The sequence below is a fragment of the Haemaphysalis longicornis genome, unplaced genomic scaffold, assembly GCF_048455015.1.
Source record: "Haemaphysalis longicornis isolate Haplotype H1 unplaced genomic scaffold, Haemaphysalis longicornis Haplotype H1 scaffold_5, whole genome shotgun sequence".
NCBI lineage: Eukaryota > Metazoa > Arthropoda > Arachnida > Ixodida > Ixodidae > Haemaphysalis > Haemaphysalis longicornis.
The window spans coordinates 97,431,588-97,443,480 of record NW_027526385.1 but is presented as its reverse complement, the minus strand read 5'-3'; the positions used below and the strand labels follow the sequence as shown (position 1 = coordinate 97,443,480).

Genomic DNA, 11,893 nt, shown 5'->3' with positions numbered 1-11,893 from the left:
ATTTGGTATTTTATAGTGCCTCTAGCGCTTGTTCGGCAGAAAACGATGCTTTATTCACTGAGGAATTGAAAATTTCAAACCAAAATCTTAATTATCCCTCTAAATCGTGTATTTCTGTACGCCAGCGATGACGCATCCAGGGAAAATCTTACAGAGCTGCGGCGGATGGAGGATTATTTGCCGAGTCCTTTCACAGATGGCGCCACAATAACACTAAGTGGCCGCTGTCCACTTCAACGTTGGTTCACACTTGGTCTGTTTGAGACTGGATTGTACTTGGCTTACTTTTGTTATGGTTGAAATTAATCATTTGTGAAAATTTCGGTATGCTCGACAAGCAGGGTTACCTAGGCGATGTAGCTATGCCAGTGAGCCAGTGTCCTGTCATACAAGCCCAACGCGCCTGACGCATGTGCAGCTTCGGCCGCTAAAGTGCGCGCCGTATGCACTGGTGCTTTTTATGTTTACGTACTCTTCTATTAAAACTTTCCTTGTTTGCCCCGCCATTATTACTTCTATGAAAGAAGTGTGCACTAAATTTAAGCGCAAATAGCTGGTTCCGCAAGCCGGTCCAAGAAAATTTCACAGCAGTCCATAATACGCCATAGGTACGAGTGTGGAAAATGGGCTACAGGATCGCATGACCATCCTATTTTTCCCTAATTGTATAGCTTATTTGAGTGAAGTTTGCGGAAACAGTGGTACTAGTGTTATTCTATCGACGCATTCTTTCGAATTGACCAAACTTGCATCTTGTCTCCGTGGCCCCTTTAGAAGAAGTGTATCATGGGACTGCCATAGGCATCCACCAGTACTGCCGCAAAAGAGGTGTTTAGCCGGGCCCTTATACAAGGCATATGATCGTATGCATACAGGACGCTATCCGGCACATGGCTAATAAAGTATAGGAGCAAAGTAAGGAACTTCGTCATCTTTCTAGCCTAAAGGGTGATGTCGTGGCTTGAACTCGTCCTAAGGAGATTGGATTATTCGTGATTCTGGCACTGCGAGGAGATTTCGTTAGTTTGGGTTTGTTTAGGGCATTCCTTATGCTGTGACTGCCTGTTTATTCATGATAAGTTGGTGGAAAACAACGAAATGGTGTGTTCAAAACATTTTCTTGAGGGGTTAGCAAGAGTTTACCACAAACTACCTTCGCGACGAACAGGGTGGAACCATGTTTTCTTTTAACTTACACTTCGGCTACGGCAAGCTTTTACATCCGATACCTGTGTGCCAAGGAAGCTTTGCGTAATAATTAAAACTTCTACAACTTCTCACCCCAAGTTGCTTTAGCAATTTAAGTTTCGGAAAATTTGATTTTTTTACGTCACTGACGCGCAACCACAGCTTTTGAACACCGGACACCCAGGTTCAATTCTGCCAGCGCGTTCCACCACCAAGATGACTCATCCCACGTAGGACTTGTATGTGTACGTTCAGCTAGGAGTCCATTCCACTTGAAAGCAGCAAGAAACAGAGGCTAAAGGCAAGGCATTCCCATCTAAGGAATTAGTGCAATCACTTTTCGCTCCAAATTTGTTCACCTTGCCACTTCACAGCCACACAGAAGAAAAGTGCCTCTGACTACTATCGAAGATGAGTTCTGTAATTTATTACTCGGTTAATTTTAAGTGTAGCACGCTTCCTGAATACTTCCGGGGTGCGGGGGTATAACTGCAACTGGGGCTTTGAGAGGCGCTTGAGGAAGCTGAATGTATCTGGAGCTGGTTCTGCCGGCTCTTCGTAAACAAACAGGTGCGCATGCGGTAAAAAGTATGAAGTGTGATGAAACTGTATAGAAAATATTTATTTACATAAACACAGTGCGAATCGAATCGCAACGCTCATAAATAACATTCGATGAACAAACATGAAGATCGTCTGAAAAATGACCAAAGTGATTTGGTGATTTCAAAAGCACATGGCAGACACTGAACGAAGGCGCTCGGTGTGTTGTGGGATACGGCTCGGTTACGGTGAGGCGTTTCGTGAAACAAAGGTTTGTGAATTCAGAGAAATGATCTAAAGAAGGAAGTTTCGAATGGCACTAAAAGATATTTCTCCGTGCAAGACATACAGGGTCAGTCAAAGAGTAGATGTGTGATCTCCATGTGTCGTCGATGAGTTGTTATGACTACACTCGTGTTATGACTAAAATCGATGCATGCATTGCATTGCATTGTAGGCCTCCACTACGCTAACTACCTCCCTGTTTGGTCCGTTCCTTCTGAACGTCTCTGCTCAATGGTGGACGTGCTTCTCCGAGTGACATGCACAAAACCGTTGCGAGCGTGTGTTTTTTGCCCGGTGTCTTCTGAATTCTACCGGTAGCGCGAAACTTCCCAACAACATACTGCGGCTTGTGCGCGTGGAAACCGCCAGTTGACACTTGGAAGTTTGCTCAAACGGCTCTTTAAAATTCTTTAACAAGGCCTGCTTCGATGTCGATCCTTCTTTTGGAGTAGCTTGCAGATGATTCGTGTAGGTGATAAAACGTGGCACAAGACGCACCAAGCACGCCGTAACAGCCAAATGTGCGAAGATGACGTCACGAAATGGAAGCATCGACCACAGGTTGGTTCCGGCTCTTCAGATTGCAGACGCAACTGTCCATGCTACTATTGGATACGTTCATTGGCTGTTCCCTCACAAAAATGTCTGCGCACCGCTTATATGCGAGACATTATCCGGGACGTCTCTAAAGCGCGAAACACTTGTGCTGGAACGACGCCTTTCTGTGCACGCTTTCTCTCTCCGAAAACTAGTCCAGCAGCCGTCAGGAACCTGCATGAGGGCTGCAGGACTGGTTTTGGAGAGAAGAAAACCGTTTGCGGAAACGCGCCGTTCTTAGCACATGTTTTTCTCACTTAGGAATGTATGCCGGTAACGCGGACACCCTTAATGAAAGCATCGCCATGCAGACGACAGAAGGTGGAAGTCTTTGCAAGCGATCATGTGACGTCAACTGGAGGTTGAGGATGGAGATTGCCTATCCGCTCTTGGGGAGGGTTAGCCTCTCACTCCTGATCCTCTCGCTCTTGGGGTTCGGGCGGCGGCTGTGCTTGCGGTTAGGGTTGCGAGGCCCTTCCTTCTCTGGGTTCTTCCTGGCCGTACGCGGGTTCACGTCGCGGCCCTGCTTGGACGGCTTCCTCGTGGGAGGTGGTGCGATTCCCTTCTTGTTGTCCACGCCGGCGCAGTTGGGGCCGTGGCCGTTGCCCGGCCGTCCGTTGGGCCTCTGGCGGGGCTTTGGACTGTCGTCTTCGTCCGAGGGTGGGTTCTTGAAAACTGGCGGCACTTCCTCGATGAAGGGCGGTTGCGGGGGCTGTTGCGGTGGCAACAGCCCGGGAACCACCCGGACTAGCACCACTGGCGGTTGCAGTTGTGGCCTGCGAAGGAAGAAGGCGAGGACCCTGTGAAACTCCGCTTAAGATATTTTGTTTTATTAAGGAAATGTATAGATTCGAGTTTGAGGTGAGTGGTTGAGCACGACAGAGAGAGAGAAAGCATTTTAATGGGCACACATGACGGACGAGGTGGTCAATCCACCTGTTAGTGTCGGTGACACAGGCTTGAGGGGTGTTGTTGGGGGTGAATGCACTGTGGCCCTAATTTTTCCACGTTGCTTTAAGATTCTATTTTATCGTTCAGTTTGAAATCTGGCGCCACTTGTCAGGCCATGCCAGGTGGCCTTCCACATGAAAGTGTGAAATTTGCCCTTCGTTCCAAGGAAAAGGAACAGGGGAGAGGAAAGGCATTGTGCCATCATAAAATGATACAATAGGCACTGGTGGAGCAGCGTCCGGGTTCTGTCATGCGGTGCAATTGTGTGCATGTTCACTGCGCGATATCATTAGAAAACCGAGCTATCGCACGGCAAACTAGGTTTAGTCATATGCACCATCGCGTTTGGATCACACGTGCAAAGTCGGCGTCATCAGTTGCATTACTGAGGCTTCTTTCAATTCATTTATGCCGCTTACGTCCAATTACTGGAACCACCTTTCACAAGACATTGCTGAAATTAATGATGTCAATTTGTTTCGCTCTGCATTGTGTAGTGTTATTTGAATAAGTCTTGTTTTGTGCACACGCAAGTTCCTAAGCGTGATATGTATTTATATTACTGTATTACTCCCGAAATGTATATACGTATACAAATTTGTGTGTCTGTAGAAATGTGTAAAGTATTTTCTTTTACACTGCTCGAGCCAGCTTGGTAATTTTTTTTGAAGTACCTGCCCGTTTTTATGCTTTTTTCCCCTTAAACCCACTCCCCTCTGTAATGTATTACCCTGAGGATACAAATAAATAAATAAATAAATAAATCGCAATCAACCACTGCAAAGCTTTTCTTTTTTCGCACCGCGGTGCGGCGTTGTGCGCGTTGCCTCACCTCACACCTCCCGGTGCGAAATGGTGGTAGACGACCGAAGGCTGGCCTCCCGGTCCGACGACGATGGGCGGCTGCCCGCCGCCTCCCACCACGGGTGGCTGTGCGTGGTAGACCACCTGCGGTGTCTGGTGCACCACGGTGGGAGGTGGCTGTTGGTGTACGAGCACGTAGGCTGTGGACAGCGCCGCCAGGCTGCACAGCAGCTGGAGAGAAGAAAAGCAGGGAGAAAGCCAAAGTCAAAGCCGGAGTCAGGGGCCACTACCTACTGGGAATTTTAAGGGGGCGGGGGGGTATTTTGACGAAACACACGAGGGGAACGGGCATTTTTGCGGCGTTTTCGAGAGACTGTAAAAGCGGTTTTGCACTTGGTTAAATCGCTAACAAAAGCTTCTCACGTTAGGCTTCTTCGAATTTTCTCTGCCCACACTACAGTGTACTAGAAGCGAGAGGTGTGTCGTTCGGGGCCGATTGGTAAGGGGGAGGGGGGGGGGGGGGCTTTTGCGATGAAAATTTCACCTGAGAAGGTCCTGTTGTAAGCAGCGCCCCTGGCGGCCGCGGCTTATGGGTTGGGTTCAGAAGTTTTGTCTGTTAAATGTAACCTTATTTATTGCTCTAAGTAATCTTATTTCTTTATTTTATGGGTATAAACGTTTATAAAACCGTCAAATAACTGTTGAGTTTGATTTAAAACTTTTCGGGGGCGCTGTCTGCAACAGGAGTTCTCTGGGGAATGCCTGCGCCCATACAATTTTTTCATCGCAAAAGGGACCCGAGCTCTCTATTGGGTTTTCCCCCGTGCGACACAAGTCAACCTTCTAGTACACTGCACCCACACACATCAACACGGAACTACTTCTTAACATTACGCCACAGCTGTGGGTGAAACAGCAGAGTGCCCACGTCGCCGCCAAGCACCAAGGTATGCCGGACTGATGACACCCTTCCACGGACGAGCGCCCGGGGATCGCGCTCGGTGTTGCATAAAGTTTATTCACTTATTCACTCGAACGAAGTATTTTATAAAGCCTCGGGAAACTCAGGAAGCGTGTAATTAAAAAACGCTACCGTTTTGCCCGTTGGAAGCGTTACGTCGACGCTGTTGTGTGGCTCCTCTGCTTTGTTTTTATTGCCGTCAAAAATATCTGCGCTACCGGCGTTTTGTAATAAGCTTTTGATAAGCGCTAATAAACAATTTTAATTACCGGTACCATAATCTTTTACTATGTGAGGTGCCATTTATTTCTTGACTTGTACAAGAGTACCTCTACACGCTATACTAAAGTAGTTGTCCTACACCCCGGCTTTTTCCCCCCGCCACCTGTACTAAGCCGAATTTTTATTCCTGAAATTGCGGCGTTTTCTTCGGGTATCCCCCAATCTGTGTTCTTAAAAATATAACTTCCGTTCGTATTTCAAAGTCCGGAGGTTCATTTTAGGTTAGGAATTTATGGTATCAGGTAATTATTGTATAATGCAAAACGTGAACTGATCCTTTGCTTTGGAAAAGGAAATTCCGGAAATATTCAACGTCATCTTATATGTAGTGATCATTTATCCATGCTCTGTAAAACGTGGGTAAACATACACCGCTGCTTTGGCCATTTCGTCAAATATTAATTATTCTCCTCAATATACACAGCCTTTTTTAAGGATCGCAAATATAAGTTATAAACGTAATCAGTAATTATAATCGCAACTCAAGCATAGCGTTAGAGTAACATGCAAGCAAAGACATCCCCGTTTCCGAACTTACGACATACTTTTTTAGCACAGATGACATGAAAAAGAGTATAATATATAGTATCGCCACAATATGCTGGCAGGTGCATTGTTATAAAAAAGGGAATTTGTGCGTCTCGAAGGCTATTACATTCTAACCAGCGGGTATATTTCTGTAAAAGAGTCATGGACATTGAAAATACCAGCGTTAAGAGGTGGGCGTATGGCACTAAAAATAACGGGGTCATAAAAGACACGGAAAACCAATCGCAAAGTGTGGGAAGAAAGAAACAACGGTAGTGTTGACAATAAAAAGAATAACGAAACTAATGAAGACCTGTTCAAACTGCTGAAATCCCACTGGAAAAGAGAAGGGGAGGGTAATATTCTGCCAACAGCTCATCTCTCTATTAATTTTGCATATTGTACAGCTTCATCTAGTTGACCTTCTTGCATTTCGGCACACCTTCAAGATCTGGGTACTTTATACGCCCGCCAAGAAAGATGCTACGTTCTAAGACGGTCGAAAACACGTTTGACGTATGCACATAACACGTGCCACGGCTGGTTTTCTTTTCCTTATAGTGGGATTTTAAGCAACAGTTTCCTGATAATTTTATTACCCGTAGCGTCTTGGCACGTCGTGCACCGTTAGTGACCTTCGATAAAAGAAAGATAAGGATGTGAGACGCAGTGGACAAGTGGGGGCCATATATTCCCCCATCTTGATTGCACCCTAAGTGGATAGCAGATCTAAGCGGTGGATGTCATACGCGGAACCTATATGTACTCGCACTATGCAGTTCAAGGAGAACTACGGGAGTGCGAGAGGGGGTGATCTGCGTATACGTCTGCGATAAGATCGCTACGACTCCCGCGCCATTAGACCCGGCGCGGTGGCTCAGTGGCTAAGGCGTTACGCTGCTGAGCACGAGGTCGCGGGTTCGATTCCCGGACGCGGCGGCCGCTTTTCTGATGGAGGCGAAAAGGAAAAACGCCCGTGTGTGCGAGATTTCGGCGCACGTTAAAGATCCCCGCGTGGTCAAGATTAATCCGGAGCCCTCCACTACGGCACGCCTCATCGCCTGCGTTGCGTCGGCGCGTTAAACCCCACAATCAATCAATCAATCCATCCGCGCCATTTGATACAGCCATTTTCACGAAAATGAGTGAAGCCAAAAAAAGAAAAATGTTTAGGTGTGAAGTTTATTCTGGTTTTTATTCATGTATGATCAACTAACAATTGCAAGTTTAAAGGCGGACTCGACAGCCTCTCTGGCGGCTTCTCCCAAACCTTTAATAATAAAAAAACAATTTATTTCTTATTATCAACTTACCGCCGATACCACTCATTTGCCCCTCATAGTACCATTCACGCCATCTCTTATTTCTTTAGGTAAGTACGGGTCTCCTCAAAGGCAATATTTAAACGTTATCTTTTTTTATTCCAACACACCACTCCTTCCCCGTAGCTCCCTTTCTCTATTGCCTATTTCTATTTTGTTATTGCAGAGTTCATTAGGGCAGCTTTTTATAAGGCAATAGATTCATTCAGATAAAGCCAGTCTTTCCAAAGCCACGCTTTCGTATCTCACCAGACAAAAAAAAATTAAATTTAAGAACAACGCGTAAGGGAGAGTTAATCTTTACTTTTGCTGCCGCACGCTTAAGCCATGCTAAGTGCCAGATTTGCGGCTGAATCCACGCCTATACGTCTTCGCCGAGCCGCTTGGAGGGCTAAAGATTACATCATTATACAACGTTATTTGGGTTATTTGAGGCACACAATAAACGTTATTGCCACGTTAACTGTTTCACGGGATCTTCATTTGAGTTTTACCTTTCTCTAGTTTAGTTAGGCCTTGGCCGATTAACCTTGCCAGTCCGTGCGATTGACAGCGAGGGCATCATAATCGTCTTCATCATTAAGCGACGGCTCACGTATACCCGGCCAACCACTTTAAGGACAATGGGTTTCGTAATTTTGGGGATATTTCGGTAATTCAGGTTCAAAAATAGTAATAGCAACCTTCTTTTACTTCTAGAGCTCGCTTAACCTCATCCCATCTTTAATGCGCCAACAGGCCATTGTTGCGGTGCGTCCAATAAAGGCTTTCCTCTCTATTCCGCTCTCTTTCACTCTCAATACATTTTCCTGAGATGTGAGTTAGCCTTGACTGGTGACCCTAGTGAGGACGGATGAATGAGATTGAGTGCAGCACAATCGTTATCGTCATAATCATCACTGTCACCCTCCAACACACGGGTATTTTTAGGTTAATTTTGCCCCTTGTATAAGGATTCCATCATGCAAAACAAATGGCTGGAGTTGCGCCCAGTTTTTTCCAAGGCTTGGCACGTACGTCGATGAAGAGCGCCGCACCCTTCCCTAAAGGTGTGAAATAGACTGGAGAAAATAATATCTCCTCGCCGGCCTTGTGATTCCTTCTACAAGGCCGCCCAGCATAGCAAGCTCCCTACTTCCGCGAAATAACCTTTCTAACTTGGTGGGGTAAGGCGCTGGATAAAAATAACCAAAGCATTATGTGCCCCTCGGAACTATTTCAGAACACCTGTGACCATTTAGAGAAGTCGGGAATTCCGGGCTTTGCAGTTACACTCCGCAAGCGCAAGGAGGTTGTCGTTGGCTGGTGTGAAAACCGCGAAATAGAGTAGAGTGGTACACACGTCGCAGTCGTTCCAGCCAACTTGGTATATTCCAAAGACTTTTAGGACGTAAGGCAAGATGGCGTATGGTCCCGTAAACCCCAGTCATCGAAATCAAAGTTTTGGCCGAACTAGCTCTTCACTCGCCGCGGTGGCTCAGTGGCTAAGGCATTGCACTGCTGAGCACGAGGTCGCGGGTTCGATTCCCGGTCGCGGCGGCCGCCTTTCTGATGGAGGCGAAAAGCAAAAACGCCCGTGTGTACGAGATTTTGGCGCACGTTAAAGGTCCCCAAGTGGTCGAAATTAATCCGGAGCCCTCCACTACGGCGTGCCTCATCGCTTGCGTAGCGTCGACGCGTTAGACCCCACAATCAATCAATGAACTAGCTCTTCACGACTAAAATGGGCGGTCATCATGGAACGTATATTTTGCATAAATATTCCGGTCCTCCTAGGTCACGTTTGTGCACAGTTGATTCTTACGGCAGTAACGGCAAAAGTTGACACGTTTTGTTCATTGTCCGTCGCTAAGCGGGCACGGGCAAATCTGTATGTTAAATATTAGTGTGTCCTTACTTTTAGTGGTGTCAAGTCATTTAATAATCCCTCTATTAGCGTTTAAATCATGGTATTGGTACTCCAAGTCGGTGCGCCGCTGACGGAAGACATCCAGTCAACGAAGACGTGGTGTGGGGGTCTCTGCACCTCATTCAAACACCTCCAACGTAATCCAAGCGGTGTGTACTTCCGCACATTTTAGTGTTTTTTATTCTATCTAAAAATATTAAGCGCGTAGCCGCAGTAAACTAACTTAGGACGTGGGGACAGGTAACTGACCTACTTATTTAGTGACCTCCCGTAGAAGGCCGTCCCTTCGCGCTACCAATAAGCTGTAATCCTAATAAAATGTAGCAACTCATAGCCTTTACTTTTGCTTCTGAATACTGGGCTCAGAATTAATAGTTTTACGACCCGGTTGCGAAAGGGTCAGCGACTTGCCGTTTCAGCTAATGCAGCCTCCTCTGAACCCATATTAGCGCAACCAGTTTGCCAGCGCTGGTACTATACCGAATGACTATATAATACAAGTAGGCCTCAAGCGCAATCCGAAGTATCTCGTATTTCGCTCACAGACATCGTTGGAAGTTATAAAGCAACTAATTTAACCGAAATGACCCTGAGTGATCCTGAAGTATCGTCACTGAACTATTGTTAGACCCCAAAGAAGAGAACTGCTTACCATGGCCGAAGCTGCGGTTCTGAAAGCCATTTGCAGGCGTTAGTAAATAGTATTCCGTGCGCAGAGATGGATCGGCGGGAGCCAGGTACGTCTTCTTCGACGATGAAATTGCGGAGTTATGCCCCTTACGAGTGAGGAAGCCCCCTTTTTATGCCACCGCCGCCGGCGGCGTTGTGGATACTTCGCCGCAAGACGCCGGCGCCGTTGGCTGAAAGGGAGTTGCCGAACGTCACCACCGCCGACACACCCTCTCACACCCCGCGCTGGCATCGTTGCTCATTGAGGGTGAGTGCGAGGTGGATAAGACGGAGTGAGCGAGAAGGGGTTCCTTTCCCCCTGGCGTTACCCTCCGTCCGCGACTAACACCAGCATCGCCAGCGTGTCGCAGTTCAATTCTTTCTTCCTTTTTTCGTCGCGTTCACTGCCGCTAGCCAGGAAAACACAGGCCGACGCATCGTCGGGAGCCCCTTCTTTTCTTGGCCTTCGGGAACCGGCGGGGACGCTATACGTGCGTGTGCTTACGCGACAACTCCGCGAGACTGGAGCGCGCTAAACAGCCACTGAATAGGCCTCCTGCGCTGCCCAGGGGGCGCTGCGCAAGCGGCTTCCGGGCAGCACTTCCGGGTAGTACAAAGCTGCGCGGGTCCCATAGGATCCCGTGTTGACAGAAGCAAAATGAGCTCGACGCTCCCGATTATTTTGCGACGTGGTCACCAGCTCATCCCCGACGCGTCCGATCTATTTCAGCGATCAACTTGGCATTAGGGGAAAAAGCTTTGCAGCGCTAAACACGTTTACAGCGCCGACGAAAGTGCCGGGACCGTGATGCATGGCGTCTGCTACTCGCAGGTTCACCGATCGATGGTCGTATGAAGTGAAATTTCTAGCTTAAACTAATACTCTAGGTGACAAAGACTCCTCAAAAACAGCCGATCAAAAAAGAAGAGTGACGCAATCGGCGATGATCGCGCTTTAAAAAGCCAGCGAGTCCGGCGGACCGCAGGCTCGCCTGCTGCGGTGCGCCGCTTTTTTGCGTACCTGCACACTACGCGTGCACTTTCATTAAACAGTGCTCGTTTGCGTCGCCGTTACGAATGCATGGTGCAGCGTTAGCTTGCCGTTTTGTTGCGACAAAATGCCGCGACCGTCAGAAGCGTGAAATATGTTTTGCGATTCCGAAATTAGTGGCCGTAAAATGGTCGGGCGAACTAAGAGGCCGCTCGCTTTCGTTGTTTGCTCTTACTTTACTTAATTACGCTCTTGCAGCATACATTCCCAGTTCGCACTTCCCAGAATGAGGGTCAGCAACGGCCGTGTTCCATGCAGCCGACACGGCGGAGGGCTGGACGGTAAATCGGGGGGGGGGGGGGGGGGGGGAGGAGGGCTTTGGAGGGGGGCTTTGAATGCAAAGAGAAAAAATTCAGCGAATTTCTAACAATATTTGACAATAATCTGGCGAAGTGTTAAGATGGGGTGGGGGTGGGGGGGGGGGGGGGGGCAGTTCAACTGGAGGACGCCAATTCTCTGTTCTTGTCTCGCTGTCTACTACATTTGAAGGCACAACTGGCGTGTCGGCGTTCAGATTCGACGACCCCTGCACTACAAAACCAACACAGTCAGTGATGATCGTATGTAAATATTCTTGGTCCCGCGCCGTGTATGCGGCTGTGTTATGTGATGTTATAGAAGTACACATCTCTGCAGGTAGTGGGCGTGTGATTTGAGGCATGTGTTGCGTCCTTTAATAGCGCTTAATTTGTTTATTTGGCGCTATTGCCTCACCTACTCGCTAGTATACATGTACCCTGCCGTCCGTAAATCGTGCGGCGTAAAACGTTACGCAAGAATCATTTAGTTTGCGAAAATACAAA

The 11,893-nt window shown here is 47.6% G+C and overlaps 1 protein-coding gene across 1 annotated transcript; it reads right to left on the bottom strand.

Annotated features, from left to right (window-relative positions):
- Positions 1–1,795: 1,795 nt before the first annotated feature.
- Positions 1,796–10,181, bottom strand: LOC144138579 (uncharacterized). The gene is made up of 3 exons (XM_077670937.1): positions 10,023–10,181; positions 4,397–4,599; positions 1,796–3,389 (listed from the first exon to the last, which is right to left on the bottom strand). Exons 1-3 carry the CDS (start codon positions 10,050–10,052, stop codon positions 2,993–2,995), a joined length of 630 nt encoding a protein of 209 aa, XP_077527063.1. The 5' UTR covers positions 10,053–10,181; the 3' UTR covers positions 1,796–2,992.
- Positions 10,182–11,893: the final 1,712 nt, after the last annotated feature.